The sequence below is a fragment of the Oncorhynchus keta genome, chromosome 28, assembly GCF_023373465.1.
Source record: "Oncorhynchus keta strain PuntledgeMale-10-30-2019 chromosome 28, Oket_V2, whole genome shotgun sequence".
In the NCBI taxonomy this organism is placed as follows: domain Eukaryota; kingdom Metazoa; phylum Chordata; class Actinopteri; order Salmoniformes; family Salmonidae; genus Oncorhynchus; species Oncorhynchus keta.
The window spans coordinates 31,724,626-31,745,913 of record NC_068448.1 but is presented as its reverse complement, the minus strand read 5'-3'; the positions used below and the strand labels follow the sequence as shown (position 1 = coordinate 31,745,913).

The 21,288-nt window shown below is 41.2% G+C and overlaps 1 protein-coding gene across 2 annotated transcripts; it reads left to right on the top strand.

Moving 5' to 3' along the window:
• Positions 1–294: 294 nt before the first annotated feature.
• On the top strand, positions 295–19,968 carry LOC118361025 (deoxyribonuclease gamma-like). Of its 2 annotated transcripts, none has more exons than XM_035740724.2 (9): positions 295–550; positions 1,821–1,975; positions 15,639–15,739; positions 15,984–16,073; positions 18,027–18,139; positions 18,217–18,329; positions 18,482–18,639; positions 18,784–18,880; positions 19,060–19,968. In XM_035740724.2, exons 2-9 carry the CDS (start codon positions 1,835–1,837, stop codon positions 19,240–19,242), a joined length of 996 nt encoding a protein of 331 aa, XP_035596617.1. In that variant the 5' UTR covers positions 295–550; positions 1,821–1,834; the 3' UTR covers positions 19,243–19,968. The 2 variants fall into 2 exon arrangements, with proteins under 2 accessions (XP_035596617.1, XP_035596618.1); XM_035740725.1 differs by lacking the exon at positions 295–550 and adding an exon at positions 1,562–1,684.
• The last annotated feature ends 1,320 nt before the right edge of the window (positions 19,969–21,288 follow it).

Below are 21,288 nucleotides of genomic sequence, written 5' to 3'. Positions count from 1 at the left end.
ACATATTTGAAAAGTGGTCATGACTGATTCAGACCTGTGTAGTTTGTTAACTCACACCTCTCTGTTGCCCCGGAGAGACCTTTAAAAAAATACAATTTACTCCTACAAGTAGATTCCAGCTTTATGCAAACAAAAAGAGGTGGGACATATCTGACAGGAAGATGTGTTGAAGGTGTGGTGAAACCCATAGAGAGTGATAGAGGCCTCTGGTGGCCAAAAGGGTAAAAACATGGGCAGTGCCATTGAGGGCTTCCACCATTTCCAACTTAATTTACTGATCCCTCCTGGTGACCCTGATGGAGTCATGTTTTTAAGAAGAAAATTGACTACTTCAAAATGGAGATTGCTTCAATGGCGCTGTCCATGTTGTCACAGACTCTACAATGGCACAGATACAAAGATGAGTCCTCTATCTATCTCTGTGGGTGAAAACAGATTACCCAATTTTCACCTAGTGACAGCCATTGGGGAGTTTGGGTAAGGTGTGTAAAGATTAGCCTAATATAACACCTTGGTGTGCCTGGAATTGATCAAATTCTCATCAAAGAAGGTAGGCTAATGATTCTCTCTGTTTCTGTTAAAACATTTCATCTTCACCTTTCTCACCAGAAGCTTCTAAATGTATGTCTGATTTCATGCCTTTGTGTATTGTACAAACACTATCATGGAGACGATTGCTCTTTTTGAGTCTGTGTTTGGCACTATAGGTTTCTGAGTCTCAGCTGTATGCTGTGGTTAGTCAATTTTCCTCTGGTGGGATTGTTTAAAGAAACAATTCTTGAATTAATCAGACTTATATCTAAATTGAATCAGGGCCATGTTGGGTGTGTTTGATTTGGTAAACACTTCCGTCTGGAATGTTCTTAATTTCTAGAGGTTTCCCCTAACCTTGGAACACAAAGATCATAGTGGGACTCTAGTTAGTTTGAATCCAAGCTTCTGTTTTAAACTTTAACAATGACTTCCCAAATGCAGAAACAGCCTGGAGTGGAATTCTACCACCAGTATACTGAGTCAGGGCTGGGCTAGGGCTTACTAAGGAAGCAGGACAGCTGGTTGGATTGGTGTGCTCCCTCTCTACTGTTCAACAGCACTGTCAAATGTGACTGAACATGCAAGGACACAGTTTCTCTATCCAACAGGTCAAATTCAAACTGATTGTATCACTATTATGCAATCACCGTCAATGGTGGAGCACAGCAATGAACTGTTTGCTTCTCTAACAAAGACTAGTTAATACAGTGCTGGAGGCGTCACTACAGACCCTGGTCCGATTCCAGGCTGTATCACAACCGGCTGTGATCGGGAGTCCCAAGCGGTGGCGCACAATTGGCCCAGCGTTGTTAGGGTTTGTCCGGGGTAGGCTGTCATTGTAAATAAGAATTTGTTCTTAACTGACTTGCCTATTATAATATAATACATTGCTTGGGTGAAGCTTAATGTGAGGATTGTGAAAGATTTACCTTTTGAACAACTCGTTCAGATTGACATTCACTCACTGCCCTGGAGTTGACAAACACATTGATAATGCAGGACACAGCTCCAAATGACTAACCTGACATTCAGGAAAAACTAGTTTAGGGTTTATATTGCAGAGCTGTTTACACACAACTGTGTGGCTTTGCTGAATGAAATCCTGGACACATTCATCTCTTCACAGGGTGCCACAACTGTTACTTAGCAGGTATTACATTAGGAATCTGTTTTTTTAAACAGAAAGGTTGGTGATGAACCGTGATCTGAGTGATTACCATTTTAATGACTCACAATGTATAGTAAAAAAAATGAATATGTCGATTTCACGTCTTTTCTATTAACAGCAAGCAGCTCAGTCATGAGTTGCCCCACTCCTCTCCTCCTCCTTCTCATTGGTATTTATGGATCATGTTCATGCTTCAAGATATGTGCCTTCAACATCCAGAACTTCGATGCCATCAAATCAGCCAACTACAGAGTGATGCACACTCTGACCAAGGTGACTCTTGTCTTTTCAGAATAATACAGACTTACAAGAAGAAAACTGCTGCTTTTAGTGAAGAGTGGCTCAAAAGAGAAACTAAGATTTTGTATAATTTCAGCCAGTAGCTTTGAAAACTAGTGCTCACACGCCAAAACGGGTCCCCCGAAAATGTTGCACAATTTAGTATGATCTGATATGTACTGCAATTTTTTTTATGTGCAATTTGTATATGTTACGAATTCCAATTCATACAATATGTTACGAATTTCTAGCTAAGTGCTTAATTTCCTGGACAGCATCTTTAACTATAGTGTCATACTGTTGTGTAAATCAGTCTCAAATTCATCTTTATAACCACTTAAATGTAGGGTGTCCTAAATAGGGGACCTTCGTATTCAATGTCGTCTAAATGAGAACGGTAGCCCCTACAGAGAGTCTCCTGAAAGCTGGGGATCTTGGCTTTCCATATGTATTTCAGTACCATACAATCTTTGGATATCTTTGGATAAAAGCGTCCAGCTAAATGGCATATATTATTATTATAACAGCAACCAGGGTTAAATGCTCAAGGGCACCTCGACAGATATCCTTCAGGGTCAACTGGCAGCTTCATTAAATAGAACCGGCAAAACACCAGTCTCAACGTCAAAAGTGAAGAGGCAACTCCGGGATGCTGGCCTTCTAGGCAGAGTTGCAAAGAAAAAGCCATATCTCAGACTGGCCAATAAAAAGAAAAGATTCAGATGGGAAAAAGAACACAGACACTGGACAGAGGAACTCTGCCTAGAAGGCCAGCATCCATGTTTTTGCGGGTACTATATAATGCCAGTTAAGGACTTGTGAGGTGTCTGTTTCTCAAACTAGACACTAATCTAATCTTGCTCAGTTGTGCACCGGGGCCTCCCACTCCCACGCCTTCCACACGGTTAGAGACTGTTTGCTCTGTTCTGTGAAGGGAGTAATACACAGCGTTGTATGAGATCTTCAATTTCTTGGCAATTTCTCGCATGGAATAGCCTTCATTTCTCTTTGTTTCTGGCCATTTTGAGCCTGTAATCAAACCCATAAATGCTTATGCTCCATATACTCAACTAGTCTAAAGAATGCCAGTTTTATTGCTTCTTTAATCAGAACAACAGTTTTCTGCTGTGCTAACATAATTGCAAAGGGTTTTCTAATGATCAATTAGCCTTTTAAAATGATCAACTAGGATTAGCTGTTTCCAGCTACAACAGTAATTTATGACAACCAAGTCTACACTGAATTTCAGATCAATTTGATGTTATTTTAATGGACAATCTTTTTTATTTTCTTTAAAAAACAAGGACATTTCTAAGTGACCCTTTTAAACGGTAGTGAATATCTTTCAACTATGCTGTGATGTTTAACCTACAATTGGAATTTATTGAACAGAATCCACAGATTGTGAGTTGAATATAAATACTTATACTAAGAGTATAGTAATTGGCTGACCAGGTCTCTCCAGATCTCCCAGCAATGCTATTTAAATTTTAGATTAATGTTATGCTTTTTCAGCCATTCCTGAACCTGAGAGAAAGGGGCTACCAGAGGGCAATATCAAAACAAATAGTCTATTGATTCTGTATCCTCACAACAAAATCTGCAAGGCTGCAGTGATTGTATATCCCAAATATTCAACATTTTGTTTGTGGCAAGTATTCTGTGCAATCATTTTAGCTAAAAGGCATGAAGTCTTGAATCTTGCGTTTTATATATCAACTCATGGACCATGGAATCGGAACATCAACTATTTTGCAATCTGTATGACACAGCTGTCAACTTCCTGGTCCTCAAATTAAATTGGCATACTTTCCTATTTATGCTATTTTTATTCCTATGTCAGTTTTGATCCTTTATATTGGGCAGACACCAGTTCCCTACCTCCTCCCACTGCCACCTGTCTCCTCCATTTTTGGGGTAATTCTGTAATTCCATACAATTCTGATAACGCCATGAAATACGACTCTAAAATTCCAATTTCATTTTAAAACAATACCCTTTTCAAACATTCAGCCATAATATTTCTATTGTCAGGGGGATTAAATTGTAACCAGCTCTGTAATGCTTGTTTGAAAAAAAAAATATGATTTGAAAAAGGTCTCATTTTCAATTAATCGAAAATGAGACATGGAAATCTGAACAGGAAAAGAGGAAGTTTTTTTTAACAATGGATGAGCTTTTCTTAGTAATCTACATGAGAACCATTTAGGGTTCAAGTAAAACATTTGTATAAGTGAAGCGTTTATAGGTTTTATATTTAATTATCTCAACCCACCCAGTTCATATTCAATATAGATAAGATAAAGTGTGCCTGTCTGGTTGAGCATCCTAGATAAAGCTAAATATGTTTTGCTCATATGATTTGAGAAATTAATCATCAGGAGTAGGTATTGCCATAAGTCAGTAAACTGAGATATGACTAAGGAGTTAATCAGTGTAATTTGTCCATAAAATGACAGGCTTTCACCACTCCATGGTTGCAGGATCTTGTCTATTTTTACTAGTTTTCTATTGAAATTCATTGTGGAGAGGTCATTTATATCTTTTGTGAAATTAATACCAAGTATGTCTACTTCACCGTCAGCCCATTTTATAGGTAAACTGCAGGGAAATGTGCTAGTTATATTTTTAAAGATCCAATACGTAATATTATACATTTTATCATAATTAGGTTTTAGTCCAGAAAAGTTATCTAGATCTTCAATGAGACATTGCAGGGATCTAGCTTTTGGACTCAATATAAAACTTGAGTCATCGGCATACATGGACACCCTTGTTTTTAATCTTTGAATTTTTTAATACTCTGTTATTTGAACTTATTTTAATAGCTAGCATTTCGATGGCCATAACAAATATATATGGTGACAGTGGACACCCTTGTTTGACTTCTTTCAATGATTCAAAACTCTCTGAGAAGTAGCCGCTATTTACCATTTTACACCTCTGGTTGCTATACATTACTTTTACCCATTTTATAAGAGACTCCACGCATTTATAAATCAAATCCAGTCTTTATCAAAGGCCTTTTCAATATCCGCTATAAATACCAGGCCTGGCTTCTTAGATGTTTCATGTTCTATTATTTCTAGTAGTCGCATATTATCTCCAATGTATTGTCTATGTAAAAAAACGTGTCTGATCAGGATGAACAATACCCGGTAAAACCTTTTTAATTCTGAGTGCTATGCATTTCGCTAGTAAACTCAGCAAAAAGGTTAGCCTATGTTAGCTCAACCGTCTCGCTGATGGGACATCGATCCCATAGAGGTTAATGCTATAAAACTGTTAAATAGCCATCATTAGCCAGTACCCTGCCCTGAACTTAGTCACTGTCACTAGCTGGTTACTCAACCCTGCACCTTAGATGATGCTGCCCTAAGTACATAGACATGGGATCACTTTAATAATATTTCCATACTGTTTATTAATTTCATGTGTGAGAGAGCTTACGATTACTGAGTTACAGTTCATATAAGGAAATCAGTCATTTGAAATGAATTCATTAGGTCCTTATCTATGGATTTCACTTGACTGGGCAGTGGTGCAGCCAGGGGTGGGCCTGGGAGGGCATTGTCCCACCCAGTTGGGAGTCAGACCCAGCCAATCAGAAGTAGTTTTTCCCCACAAAAGGGTGTTATTACAGACACAAATACTCCTCAGTTTCATCAGCTGTCCAGGTGGCTGGTCTCAGACGATCCCACAGGTGAAGAAGCCGGATGTGGAGGTCCTGGGCTGGTGTGATTACACGTGGTCTGGGGTTGTGAGGTTGGTTGGATGTACTGCCAAATTCTCTAAAATGACATTGGAGGCAGCTAATGGTAGAGAAATTAACATTCAATTTTCTGGGAACAGATCTGATGGACATTCTTGCTGTCAGCATACCAATTGTACATTCCCTCAACTTGAGACATCTGTGGCATTGTGTTGTAACAAAACTGTACATTATAGAGTGGCCTTTTATTGTCCCCAGCACAGTGCGCCTGTGTAATGATCATACTATTCTGACACTTTGGAGAGGTTAAAAGATTGTCCCCTGACACCTCCACAGTGAGAGAGGTTGGTATTGTGGAAATTGTGTTTTTACAGCGACCAATAACTTTCAGGCTTATTCAATGTGTAATAGCAGTGGAATTACCTTATTTACATACTTTGGAGAGGTTGAGGGAACACTTGGCGATGTCCCTTGACCACACCTGACACCCCTTACTAAAACGTCTGAAGTTCTAGCTGTTGTCTATTAATCCCAGGTTTTTTCCCTACGTTTTTTAAAACTTGTTGTGGAAACATATGTTTCCAGGACTATTCATCAATAATTGACTTAGCTTGTCCATGTAAAGATGACAAAAAAATAACATGGTTGGTTTGTGTGCTTGATTCTATCTATGGTCTTACCATTTCCTTATCTCTCAGGTGTTTTCTTTCCAATGGTGCCAAGTTGATGCATGTTCTTATCATTAAAAGCAGTTTTGGTTATTTCTATATAGGAGGAAATGTACATTTTTGCCATTACATTTTTTTACTTACTGCAAGCTCTTTGCAGATGCAAGAGTTGGCGTGTTGCAATGTCGTTTTTCGTCACAAAAGGGGGGGCTCCTTGGAATACACTTAGACATACTGTTTTACTACCCGAAAATGTCGACATGTTGCATAATTTCTTCTGCAGCCATGGGGTTAGTGTTGTCGCTTGGTTCCTTGATCTGATCTAAAGGCTATTCTAAAGGCTATAAATTAGCCTATTTTGCCTTGATAACCAAATATAATTTCAGCAACTGTTCAAACAGTAAACCAAACCACAAGAATCCACGCCAAAAGGTATTTTGTTTCGGAGTAATAACTAGTGATTTACAGGCTATTGTGAAATGGTATTATTTAGTGATAATGCCCTCGAAGCCGGTGTTTGGAGGATATATTGGCATGGTTCGTCTTGGGCCGGCAAACTGTGCCAATATATCCTCCAAGCACTGGCTTCGAGGACTTTATCACTTTTCTACAACGGGTTACCAACATAATCAAATAATGATGTACATATTTTCATGAATTGAAGTATGAATAAATTCATCAAAATATTTCATCCTTCCACAAGATAGTCCTGACACATCTAGGGTTGCTACCCAAGCCAACATCTATAACAATGAGCTAATGAGATGCGATTTCACCTGGCATAGAACATGTGCTCTGTCTGAAGGAAACTGTTGTTCAGGAGCTAGCCAACAACACAGCTAACGTGGAAGCTGGAAAGACTGCAAATTAGCTGCACTTCGTTTTACCTGTTTTCTATTGATATTTCTTAGTATATATTTGCAAATGTATTACTTTTTTTTAAACTATCATATTTACATAAGTATTCAGACCCTTTACTCACTACTTTGAAGCACATTTGGCAGTGATTACAGCCTCGAGTCGTATTGGGTAGGACCCTACAAGCTTGGCACACCTGTATTTGGGGAGTTTCTCCCATTCTTCTCTGCAGATCCTCTCAAGCTCTGTCAGGTTGAATGGGGAGCATTGCTGCGCAGCTATTTTCAGGTCTCCAAAGATGTTCAAGTCCGGGCTCTGGCTGGGCCACTCAAGGACATTCAGACTTGTCCCGAAGCCACTCCTGCATTGTCTTGGCAGTGTGCTTAGGGTCCTTGTCCTGTTGGAAGGTGAACCTTCACCCCAGTCTGAGATCTTGAGCGCTCTGAAACAGGTTTTCATCAAGGATCTCTCTGTACTTTGCTCTTTTCATCTTTGCCTCAATCATGACTTGTCTCTCAGTCCCTGTCACTGAAAAACATCCCCACAGCATGATGATGCCAATACCATGCGTCACAGGATGGTGCCAGAGCCCTCATTTATCAAAGTTACGTAGAAAAGCTTCTAAATTCACTCGTAAGAAGATTTCAAATGTTTGCAAGTACAATGAAGTTAGTATTTATCAATTGCTCGTACGCTTGATGTACACACATCTGTAAGTATTTTGCCTTGATAAATCCGACACATTCTAAAACACTGTGCTCGTGCACTTGAAGTCTCATTTACATAACTAAGTGCCCTAAATGACCATTTATGGTCACAAACCTTCCCTTTTAAAGCTGCAAGAAATGTCACTGACAACATGGAGAGATCCTAATCAGACGCAGAAATAGGACTTTTGATCACCGACGTGGAAGTCAAACAAGCCATACTTTTGGAGCACTCAGCAATGGATTGTCAAATAAGATTTATTTTCATTTTTATATTGCTTGGGAGCAGGTTAGAGCTGTGGTAACTTCTGCCTCATCTGAGTGCAGAAACAGTTAATGAAATGAAAAAGAAATGGTTTGATTTGAAAACATGCAGCAGCAGCAACAACAACAAAAATCATGATCCACAAAAGGGATAAGTGCAACAGGAGGAGGGCAGAGTGACTCTTCACTGTCTGCTATGGACCAGTGCATTTGGAGCATAATTGGAGAGACCTCAGTGTCTGGCATCATTTGTGATGGTGATACTGAGGACCCTCTCCTAGACCCTAAAGGAATACCAGACAAACCAACTGATGGTAAGTCAAGATTTATTTTCGCAACCATATTCAGACATGGACCACATCTAAATATTTTTTTTTCTTGACAATAAATATAACAAAACATGAAATCTTCACAGAAGGGTTTCCTCTTTGGCGAGCGCTTCAGCTGTGCCTCATGACACAGTCCTGAAACAACGAGGAGATCAACACATCAATTCTTGGACTCAAACAGCAGCTGGAGGATTATGCAACGGCCTGAGAGAGAAATCAATCATTGAAAGAACTTGTTGATTGTGTCAAACGTGAGACAAATTCTGGTGAAATGTAAATGCGTTTTCCTTGTCAATTTGATTACAATATTTGGAAGAACAGATACCTAAAACCGTTGTATGATATTGACTCTTGTCCTCAGTGCCAGGGCTATGGGTGGTGGGGAAACCCCTCCTGTCAGGCATGAGCTCATCAGGTCTGGGTGGATCATTCAGTGGAATGCCTTTTTTTTTTATTGCAATGTTGTGGAGCACACTGCCAGCCTTGACAATGTAGCAAACCTAAAAATGAATTTGCACATTGTATTACATTCATGTAATGGCATTTGAAGGAATGTAATTTCGGAGGCAAACCGCTCTAGGCTGGTATTGCAGTGTCCCAGACAAGCACAGCCAGTGCCCTTTCAGCAGGCCTATGGTGTGCTCCACTGTTCTTGTGCATGCACGGGCTTGGCTGTACCTTGCCTCTTGTTGGTTTATGAGGGGAGTCATCAGCCATGGTTTTTAATGGGTAGCCCCAGTCTCCTGCAGTTATGAACACAACATGTAGATATTGTTTCCCAGTAGAGGTCTAACATGGCAAATAAAACATAAGCCATCCTCAACAGCTCCTTCCTGGAGGTTAAGGCTGACTGAACTGAATGAGTCATGTGTCCCATTTGGCCACTACATTCAACAAAGCCAAATGTGAATCACCGATGACCTGCACATTGACAGAATGGAAACCTTTTCTGTTGAATTTGTTCAATGATGGTGCTTTTATTGCGACGTGGGTGCAGTCAATTACTCCAAAACGCATTGAGAAATCTAGCTATGGTATGGAAATCCCTTTTCACTCTGGCCTGTTGCACAGCAGTGTATGGAAACTGTATGTATTGTGGGGTCAATGAAATAATGCCATGAAGGACTGCAGGCAATATTCATCTCATTGTGTAATGCCAGACCGATCCTCAATCTCCCACTGGAATGTTCCTGTGGCTAAAAATCCCAGGGTGGAGAGGACTTTGGTATGCACTAGGATGCAATTGGTGCATTTCGTCTCCCTTTCTAATACTGGAGAGAGTTGGTTGCAGAGATGCAATTAAATATGCCTTGGAAAAGAAAATCTACTAATAAGTCAATAAGTCACTCTCAGGACAAAAACCACACGCTCATTGAAAACACGCTCCCTGCATAATGCAGCTTGTGCCAAGTCCTCCAGAAATGCAACATTTGCCATTTTGGACAAGTCACCATGCCTCAGTGTTGCCTTTTTATATTATTTAACTGGTTTAACTAAATTGCCTCCAACCTTACATTCCACTCTCTTTCTAATTTACTTTATTATTAAATGGTTTCATGTTTCTGAATTCGATAGCACCCTGAACTATTAGTAGCTTAAGTGTCTTCCGGTGCCGACAGAGATGGCCGCCTCGCTTCGCGTTCCTAGGAAACTATGCAGTTTTTTGTTTTTTTACGTGTTATTTCTTACATTAGTACCCCAGGTCATCTTAGGTTTCATTACATACAGTCGAGAAGAACTACTGAATATAAGATCAGCGTCAACTCACCATCAGTACGACCAAGAATATGTTTTCCGCGACGCGGATCCTGTGTTCTGCCTTACAAACAGGTCAACGGAATGGATCGCATGCAGCGACACCCCCAAAAAAAAACGACTTCGTAAAAGAGGGAGACGTAGCGGTCTTCTGGTCAGACTCAGGACACGGGCACATCGCGCACCACTACCTAGCATTCTTCTTGCCAATGTCCAGTCTCTTGACAACAAGGTTGATGAAATCCGAGCACGGGTAGCATTCCAGAGGGACATCAGAGACTGTAACGTCCTCTGCTTCACGGAAACATGGCTCACTGGGAAGACGCTATCCGGGGCGGTGCAGCCAACGGGTTTCTCCACGCATCGCGCCCGACAGAAACAAACATCTTTCTGGTAAGAAGAGTGGCGGGGCGTATGCCTCATGACTAACGAGACATGGTGTGATGAAAGAAACATACAGGAACTCAAATCCTTCTGTTCACCTGATTTAGAATTCCTCACAATCAAATGTAGACCGCATTATCTACCAAGAGAATTCTCTTCGATTATAATCACAGCCGTATATACCCCCAAGCAGACACATCGATGGCTCTGAACGAACTTTATTTAACTCTTTGCAAACTGGAAACCATTTATCCGGAGGCTGCATTCATTGTAGCTGGGGATTTTAGCAAAGCTAATCTGAAAACAAGACTCCCTCAATTTTATCAGCATATCGATTGCGCAACCAGGGGTGGTAAAACCTTGGATCATTGTTACTCTAACTTCCGCGACGCATATAAGGCCCTGCCCCGCCCCCCTTTCGGAAAAGCTGACCACGACTCCATTTTGTTGATCCCTGCCTACAGACAGAAACTTAAACAAGAGGCTCCCACGCTGAGGTCTGTCCAACGCTGGTCCGACCAAGCTGACTCCACACTCCAAGACTGCTTCCATCACGTGGACTGGGACATGTTTTGTATTGCGTCAGATAAAAATATTGACGAATACGCTGATTCGGTGTGCGAGTTCATTAGAACGTGCGTTGAAGATGTCGTTCCCATAGCAACGATAAAAACATTCCCTAACCAGAAACCGTGGATTGATGGCAGCATTCGCGTGAAACTGAAAGCGCGAACCACTGCTTTTAATCAGGGCAAGGTGTCTGGTAACATGACCGAATATAAACAATGCAGCTATTCCCTCCGCAAGGCTATTAAACAAGCTAAGCGTCAGTACAGAGACAAAGTAGAATCTCAATTCAACGGCTCAGACACAAGAGGCATGTGGCAGGGTCTACAGTCAATCACGGACTACAAGAAGAAACCCAGCCCAGTCACGGACCAGGATGTCTTGCTCCCAGGCAGACTAAATAACTTTTTTGCCCGCTTTGAGGACAATACAGTGCCACTGACATGGCCTGCAACAAAAACATGTGGTCTCTCCTTCACTGCAGCCGAGGTGAGTAAGACATTTAAACGTGTTAACCCTCGCAAGGCTGCAGGCCCAGACGGCATCCCCAGCCGCGCCCTCAGAGCATGCACAGACCAGCTGGCCGGTGTGTTTACGGACATATTCAATCAATCCCTATACCAGTCTGCTGTTCCCATATGCTTCAAGAGGGCCACCATTGTTCCTGTTCCCAAGAAAGCTAAGGTAACTGAGCTAAACGACTACCGCCCGTAGCACTCACTTCCGTCATCATGAAGTGCTTTGAGAGACTAGTCAAGGACCATATCACCTCCACCCTACCTGACACCCTAGACCCACTCCAATTTGCTTACCGCCCAAATAGGTCCACAGACGACACAATCTCAACCACACTGCACACTGCCCTAACCCACCTGGACAAGAGGAATACCTATGTGAGAATGCTGTTCATCGACTACAGCTCGGCATTCAACACCATAGTACCCTCCAAGCTCGTCATCAAGCTCGAGACCCTGGGTCTCGACCCCGCCCTGTGCAACTGGGTACTGGACTTCCTGACGGGCCGCCCCCAGGTGGTGAGGTTAGGCAACAACATCTCCTCCCCGCTGATCCTCAACACGGGGGCCCCACAAGGGTGCGTTCTGAGCCCTCTCCTGTACTCCCTGTTCACCCACGACTGCGTGGCCACGCACGCCTCCAACTCAATCATCAAGTTTGCGGACGACACAACAGTGGTAGGCTTGATTACCAACAACGACGAGGCGGCCTACAGGGAGGAGGTGAGGACCCTCGGAGTGTGGTGTCAGGAAAATAACCTCACACTCAACGTCAACTAAACTAAGGAGATGATTGTGGACTTCAGGAAACAGCAGAGGGAACACCCCCCTATCCACATCGATGGAACAGTAGTGGAGAGGGTAGCAAGTTTTAAGTTCCTCGGCATACACATCACAGACAAACTGAATTGGTCCACTCACACTGACAGCGTCGTGAAGAAGGCGCAGCAGCGCCTCTTCAACCTCAGGAGGCTGAAGAAATTCGGCTTGTCACCAAAAGCACTCACAAACTTCTACAGATGCACAATCGAGAGCATCCTGGCGGGCTGTATCACCGCCTGGTACGGCAACTGCTCCGCCCTCAACCGTAAGGCTCTCCAGAGGGTAGTGAGGTCTGCACAACGCATCACCGGGGGCAAACTACCTGCCCTCCAGGACACCTACACCACCCGTTGTTACAGGAAGGCCATAAAGATCATCAAGGACATCAACCACCCGAACCACTGCCTGTTCACCCCGCTATCATCCAGAAGGCGAGGTCAGTACAGGTGCATCAAAGCTGGGACCGAGAGACTGAAAAACAGCTTCTATCTCAAGGCCATCAGACTGTTAAACAGCCACCACTAACATTGAGTGGCTGCTGCCAACACACTGTCATTGACACTGACCCAACTCCAGCCACTTTAATAATGGGAATTGATGGAAAATGATGTAAATATATCACTAGCCACTTTAAACAATACTACCTTATATAATGTTACTTACCCTACATTATTCATCTCATATGCATACGTATATACTGTACTCTATATCATCGACTGCATCCTTATGTAAAACATGTATCACTATGCCACTTTGTTTACTTTGTCTACATACTCATCTCATATGTATATACTGTACTCGATACCATCTACTGTATGCTGCCCTGTACCATCACTCATTCATATATCCTTATGTACATATTCTTTATCCCCTTACACTGTGTATAAGACAGTAGTTTTGGAATTGTTAGTTAGATTACTTGTTGGTTATCACTGCATTGTCGGAACTAGAAGCACAAGCATTTCGCTACACTCGCATTAACATCTGCTAACCATGTGTATGTGACAAATACAAATTTGATTTGATATAAAATAAATACATGAATAAAACTATTGATGTATTCATCTTTTGTTCATAATTTCTGATTTAGTCCAGAATGTCACTCTTTTCTCCATTTGGTGTATGGCATTTCATAAGCAGTTTGACTTTTCTACCACCAGGTGTTGTGTGTACGCACGGTCAGAGGTGTGCTTAAATTTACACATATTCTCAAGTATAAGTACAAATGGATAAATTCCACACTTTGCTTAAATGATCACACGCATGGTTTACAAACATTCCTGTTCATACGCAACATTGATAAATGAGGGCTCAGGTTTCCTCCAGACGTGAAGTGTGGAATTCAGGCCAAAGAGTTCAATCTTGGTTTCATCAGGCCAGAAAATCTTGTTTCTCATGGTCTGATAGACCTTAAGGTGCCTTTTGGCAAACTCCAAGCGGGCTGTCGTGCATTTTTACTGAGGAGTGGCTTCCGTCTGGCCACTCTACCATAAAGGCCTGATTTGGTGGTGTGCTGCAGAAATGGTGGTTCTTCCATCTCCACAGAGGAACTCTGGAGCTCTGCCAGAGTGACCATTGGGTTCTTGGTCACCTCCCTGACCAAGGCCCACCTCCCCTGATTGCGCAGTTTGGCTGGGCAGCCAGCTCTAGGAAGAGTCTTGGTGGTTCCAAATTTCTTCCATTTAAGAATGATGGAGGCCACTGTGTTCTTGGGGACCTTCAATGCTGCAGACATTTTTTTTTTTACCCTTCCCCAGATCTGTGACTCCACGCAATCCTGTCCCGGCGCTCTACGGACAATTCCTTCGACCTCATGGCTTGGTTTTTGCTCTGACATGCACTGTCAACTGTGGAATCGGTCTGTGCCTTTCCAAATCATGTCCAATCATTTTAATTTACCACAAGTGGACTCCAATCAAGTTGTAGAAACATCTCAAGGATGATCAATGGAAACAGGATGCACTTGAGCTCAATGTCGAGTCATAGCAAAGGGTCTGAATACTTAAGGTATTTCAGTTTTATTTTAAATACATTTGCAAACATTTCTAACCCTTTTTTTGCTTTGTCATTATGAGGTATTGTGTGTAGATTGAGGGGAAGCAATTAATGTAATCCATTTTAGAATATGGTGTAACAAAGTGTGGAAAAGGTCAAGGGGTCTGAATACTTTCCGAATGCACTGTATATCCACAAAAATTCATAATAAAAAGTATTATTTCGACTGGCTGAGAAAAGCTGCATGTCGGTCTCTTCCCGTCTTCTGACACGTTCATTACTATGCAACAGCTAGATCGAATTTGAATATTGAAACAATGTTGCAAATGTCGGAGAGACAGACTATTATTATTTTAAAGATAATGTCTAAATGCTTTTTATAGTGGAGCTCGAGTTCATAAATTGCCTGGCTAGAGACCGTGGATTGCGCAGTCTGGTGGAACAGAATAAACAAGCATTTTAACGACATGGTTTTAGCCGGCGATAATTTGTGAAATGGATACCGATTGGAATGCGGGTTTAACCAATCAGCATTCAGGATTTGATCCACGGGTTGTATTACGTGCTGTAGACAACTAGCTAGCTATGTGATTTTTTTTTCTCATGACCAAAACATTACATTTTAAAAAAAAATCTGAAATGGGAATGAATATACCAGCAGCAGGTCACTCGGATAGTTTTTTAGGTTACACTGGCAATTATACAAATATTTGCCAGGGCATATTCTTTTTCTTTATAAATATGATTATTTCACATGATAATGTAAGAAGCTAAAAAGGCTCTGTAGCTAGCTTGCTATGTTTTTAGCCAGGCTAAAGCTAGCTGCTACTACTACCAAGGGGAGGCGACTCTTCCTTGCTTTCACAAAATGAGAAGACAAAAATAACATCTTTGCTATCGCCCCCTTGTGATTGGGACCGGCGAGGCTATCATGTTACCAAAAAGGTGTCCGCTGCACCAAAAATCCCACTTCACCTGCACGCATGTAGATCAACAGAGTGAAGCACAGCTATATAATCTATTTATTTTTCAGTGATTGTTAGACATTCATGTTCTGACCTTGTTGGTTGATTGTCCACAGGTTGTGTCTCGCTGTGACATCTGTCTCCTTCAGGAGGTAAAAGACCTACAGGGCAAAGCCACCAAAGCTCTGTTGGGGAGACTCAACAGATACAGTACTAGGTACAGTAGAATCTATATACTGTAACAGGTATCTAATACTCTACCAGATCAATCATCAGTTCAATCATCCACGCTAAATTGTTTGATTTGTTTGATTCCTCTGATTGTTTTTGCTCCCTGTAAAGTGTATTGTTAAATGCACTTGAAATAAATTGATTTGAGTTATAAAGACATTCTTTATTTATGCTAGACTTTTTTAAACTTAATTTATGGACTCCGACCCCTTTTTGTTATTTTGTCTTAGATATGATGACCAATATCACTATAAGTATGTTGCCAGTGGAGGTCTGGGGCGGACACCTGAAGACCAGGAGCAATATGTCTATCTGTACCGGTAAGAGAGACCATTATTTTTACATTATATATTTGAATCCTGAGCTGACTAGGTGAAAGATCTGTTGATGGGCCCTTGAGCAAGGGACCTATCCAGATCGACTTACAGGAGCAATTAGTGTTGTCTGTTAAATGACTCAAATCTGTATATACAGTGCCTTGCGAAAGTATTCGGCCCCCTTGAACTTTGCAACCTTTTGCCACATTTCAGGCTTCAAAAATAAAGATATAAAACTGTATTTTTTTGTGAAGAATCAACAACGAGTGGGACACAATCATGAAGTGGAACGACATTTATTGGATATTTCAAACTTTTTTAACAAATCAAAAACTGAAAAATTGGGCGTGCAAAATTATTCAGCCCCTTTACTTTCAGTGCAGCAAACTCTCTCCACAAGTTCAGTGAGGATCTCTGAATGATCCAATGTTGACCTAATTGACTAATGATGATAAATACAATCCACCTGTGTGTAATCAAGTCTCCGTATAAATGCACCTGCACTGTGATAGTCTCAGAGGTCCATTAAAAGCGCAGAGAGCATCATGAAGAACAAGGAACACACCAGGCAGGTCCGAGATACTGTTGTGAAGAAGTTTAAAGGCGTATTTGGATATAAAAAGATTTCCCAAGCTTTAAACATCCCAAGGAGCACTGTGCAAGCGATAATATTGAAATGGAAGGAGTATCAGACCACTGCAAATCTACCAAGACCTGGCCGTCCCTCTAAACTTTCAGCTCATACAAGGAGAAGACTGATCAGAGATGCAGCCAAGAGGCCCATGATCACTCTGGATGAACTGCAGAGATCTACAGCTGAAGTGGGAGACTATTCATAGGACAACAATCAGTCGTATATTGCACAAATCTGGCCTTTATGGAAGAGTGGCAAGAAGAAAGCCATTTCTTAAAGATATCCATAAAAAGTGTTGTTTAAAGTTTGCCACAAGCCACCTGGGAGACACACCAAACATGTGGAAGAAGGTGCTCTGGTCAGATGAAACCAAAATTGAACTTTTTGGCAACAATGCAAAACGTTATGTTTGGCGTAAAAGCAACACAGCTCATCACCCTTAACACACCATCGCCACTGTCAAACATGGTGGTGGCAGCATCATGGTTTGGGCCTGCTTTTCTTCAGCAGGGACAGGGAAGATGGTTAAAATTGATGGGAAGATGGATGGAGCCAAATACAGGACCATTCTGGAAGACAACCTGATGGAGTCTGCAAAAGACCTGAGACTGGGACGGAGATTTGTCTTCCAACAAGACAATGATCCAAAACATAAAGCAAAATCTACAATGGAATGGTTCAAAAATAAACATATCCAGGTGTTAGAATGGCCAAGTCAAAGTCCAGACCTGAATCCAATCGAGAATCTGTGGAAAGAACTGAAAACTGCTGTTCACTAATGCTCTCCATCCAACCTCACTGGGCTAGAGCTGTTTTGCAAGGAGGAATGGGAAAAAAATTCAGTCTCTCGATGTGCAAAACTGATAGACATACCCCAAGCGACTTACAGCTGTAATCGCAGCAGAAGGTGGCGCTACAAAGTATTAACTTAAGGGGGCTGAATAATTTTGCACGCCCAATTTTTTAGTTTTTGATTTGTTAAAAAAGTTTGAAATATCCAATAAATGTTGTTCCACTTCATGATTGTGTCCCACTTGTTGTTGATTCTTCACAAAAAAATACAGTTTTATATCTTTATGTTTGAAGCCTGAAATGTGGCAAAAGGTCGCAAAGTTCAAGGGGGCCGAATACTTTCGCAAGGCACTGTATTTCAGAGCTCTTACATCACATTAATTTACAAATGCTATTCTCGTGACGTAAACTTGCAATCATTTAAAACCTCCTAAATATGCTGCCTCCCCTGTCCTACTCTTCAACTATCTGTCACCCTGCTTAACTTTAAGCCCAAGTGAATGATGCTATAACTAAATGCCTCTCCACAGGAACGAGACTGTAGAGTTGACAGATAGGTACCAGTACGCTGGCAAAAAGGAAGGGGGTGTGGATGCTTTCTCCAGAGACCCCTTTGTTGTTAGATTCCAAGCCAAGGAAACAGGTTGGTTCTTTTTAAGTTCATGATAATTGAAATTCAATCTGTGTTGTTTTGATAACTAATGATCTTCCTCTGAACAGTGATAGGAGACTTTGCTCTGATCCCACTGCACACTACGGCCTCTGACGCAATCAAGGAGATTGACAAGCTTTATGATGTCTTTGAGGAAATAAAAAGGAAGTGGAATACTGAGGTGAGACATGACAAGACTGGGAGAACAATTTCAACTAACTGTTGGTGTTTTTGTTTGGTTATAGTAAGATGAATTCAATTACAGTTTTATCTGTCATGCTATATTATCCACATATCTAACCTACATCAATGTAATGCCACTGTGTCCTATAGAAAGTGATGTTCCTTGGAGCCTTCAATGCTGGTTGTGGGCACATGACAAGGCAGGACAAGGCAAACATCAGACTGTTCTCAAACCCTGGATTCTTCTGGTTGATCGGGGACAAGGTGGACACCACTGTTGGAGACCTCACCAGCTGTGCCTATGACAGGTGGGTGGAAATTAGAAAATGAGCTCCACTTAAATTATACATTCTTTGAATTAGGGATTATTTTGATTATAGACAATCTGTATTGATGGATACAAAAACATAATACTATTCAGCTCTATTGACTTGACACTTAGTTTTTCTTAGGATTGTGGTACACGGACAGCCCTTCTTAAAGGCCATCAAACCTTATTCAGCTCGGGTCTTCAACATCGCTAAGGAGTATAAACTCTCAAAGGAAATGGTAATACTCTTTTCAAACAATATTTTATCATGTGTTTTAGCGTTTCAAATCCTTTTCCATCTCAAAAAGCCCCCAGGAAAAGCTGCACCATGCCAGGAATGCCAAAGTTGTCTTTTTTAATGTATTTTTCTTCTGTCATAGATATCATGACACAGAATAAACTCAGTTCGTCATTTCAGGTTCTGGAAGTGAGTGACCACTTCCCTGTGGAAGTGGAGCTGAAGACTAAATCGTCGGGGCAGCTTCAAGCTCAGGTTCAGCCACTCCTCCTAATCGCGGTCTCTGTCATAACCTACGTCCTGCACATCTTACCTTCGACCAGTGTGCTGTGTGGAGGACTGAGGGCCTTCTCTGAAGTATGAACCATAGCAATATAATTCATTCTATGGTATTCACATCTAAAACTTCCATGAGCAGCTCGTCCTCTCATGCAGGGGTTCACAAACCTCTCTTCGGGGACACCTAGACGCTTCAGAATTTTGTTGTAACCCTGAACTAGCTAACCTGATTAATCTAATCAAGGTCTTGATGATTAGTTGACAAGTTTAATCAGGTGTGCTAGCTCTGGAATAGATCTAATATAGGGAACTTATAGGGAACTGCTGGGGGTCCCCGAGAAGAGGTTTGAAAACCACTGCTCTAATGCACAGTGATGATTACATCTTTGGCTGGTCCCCTTGAGGTTGCATGAAGATTTAAGACATTAAGAGGCAGCAACATTATCACTACATGAGTTAGTTGATGGCAAAATGTCCCTCATCTCCTTTTTCCCAACATATCTATGAATTTGCTCTGGTGATGGGTTACTGATCCCCATTTGCGCTGACATCCTGTTTCAGGTATTTGACTCACATCTTGAATGGAAGGCTACAGCTTCCTGAAGCCCCCACTTCTGTCAATCTTTGCTTTTAATAACAGAGAAATAAATATTATACTTTGTAAATGCATAGTTGTAAATATTTCAAGTTACATTTTATAGGTTAAGACATTCTATAATAATGTGGTTTCAACATTGTCACTAAATGTGTTTAAAATGTTCCATGCCTGTACTGTACATATTATTTGAATAAAACATGTATTGAAAACTATATAGACTATAATTTACCTAGCTAGGACACTTTGCGAAATGGGATTAGGATGCCTCTGAATTGATTTCTATCAATGAAATTTTAAAAAATGTATCAGCAAGTTAAAGAGATCTCAAGAGAATGATGGCCTTATTATACATATTTTCAGGAGGATATTGTTGAATTTCTATTTGTCTTTAAGGAAGCAATTGATTTAGGGGTCCTGCCTGTTTCTATGACACAAGGCCTCATTTCTGTAATCCCCAAACTAAACAAGGATCCTATAATGTTAAAAATTGGAGACAAATCACATGAATGAACAATGATGGAAAGCTACTTGCATCCATCTTTGCAGAAAGACTTGAAGGTCTTGACCAAACCATTGCTGATACCCAGTCTGTTTATGTACTCTTGTATATTTCTGTTTTTTAACTTTTTTTAATTGTGCATAAATATATATATATATATATATATATATATATATATATATACAGTTGAAGTTGAATACATTTTAACACAGTTCACAATTCCTGACATTTAATCCTAGTAAGACTCTCCTGTCTTAGGGCAGTTAGGATCATCCCTTTATTTCAAGAACGGAAATGTCAGAATAATAGAGCATGATTTCTTTCAGCTTCTATTTCTTTCATATTCCCAGTGCGTCAGAAGTTTACAAACTCAATTAGTATTTGGTAGCGTTTCCTTTAAATTGTTTAACTTGGGTCAAACGTGTCGGGTTGCCTTCCACAAGCTTCCCACAATAAGTTGGGTGAATTTTGGCCCATTCCTCCTGACAGAGCTGGGATAACTGAATCAGGTTTGTAGGCCTTCTTGCTCACACATGCTTTTTCAGTTCTGCCCACAATTTTCTATAGGATTGAGGTCAGGGCCTTGTGATGGCCACTCCAATACCTTGACTTTGTTGTCCTTAAGCCATTTTGCCACAACTTTGTATGCTTGGGGTCATTGTCCATTTGGAAGACCCATTTGCAACCAAGCTTTAACTTCCCGACTGATGTCTTGAGATGTTTCAATATATCCACATCATTTTCCTCCCTCATGATGCCATCTATTTTGTGAAGTGCACCAGTCCCTCCTGTAGCAAAGCACCCCCACAACATGATGCTGCCACCCTCGTGCTTCACAGTTGGGATGGTGTTCTTCAGCTTGCAAGCCTCCCCCTTTTCCTCCAAACATAACTGGTCATTATGGCCAAACAGTTCTATTTTTGTTTTATCAGACCAGAGGACATTTCTCCAAAAAGTATGATCTTTGTCCCCATGTGCAGTTGCAAACCGTAGTCTGGCTTTTTTATGGCGGTTTTGGAGCAGTGACTTCTTC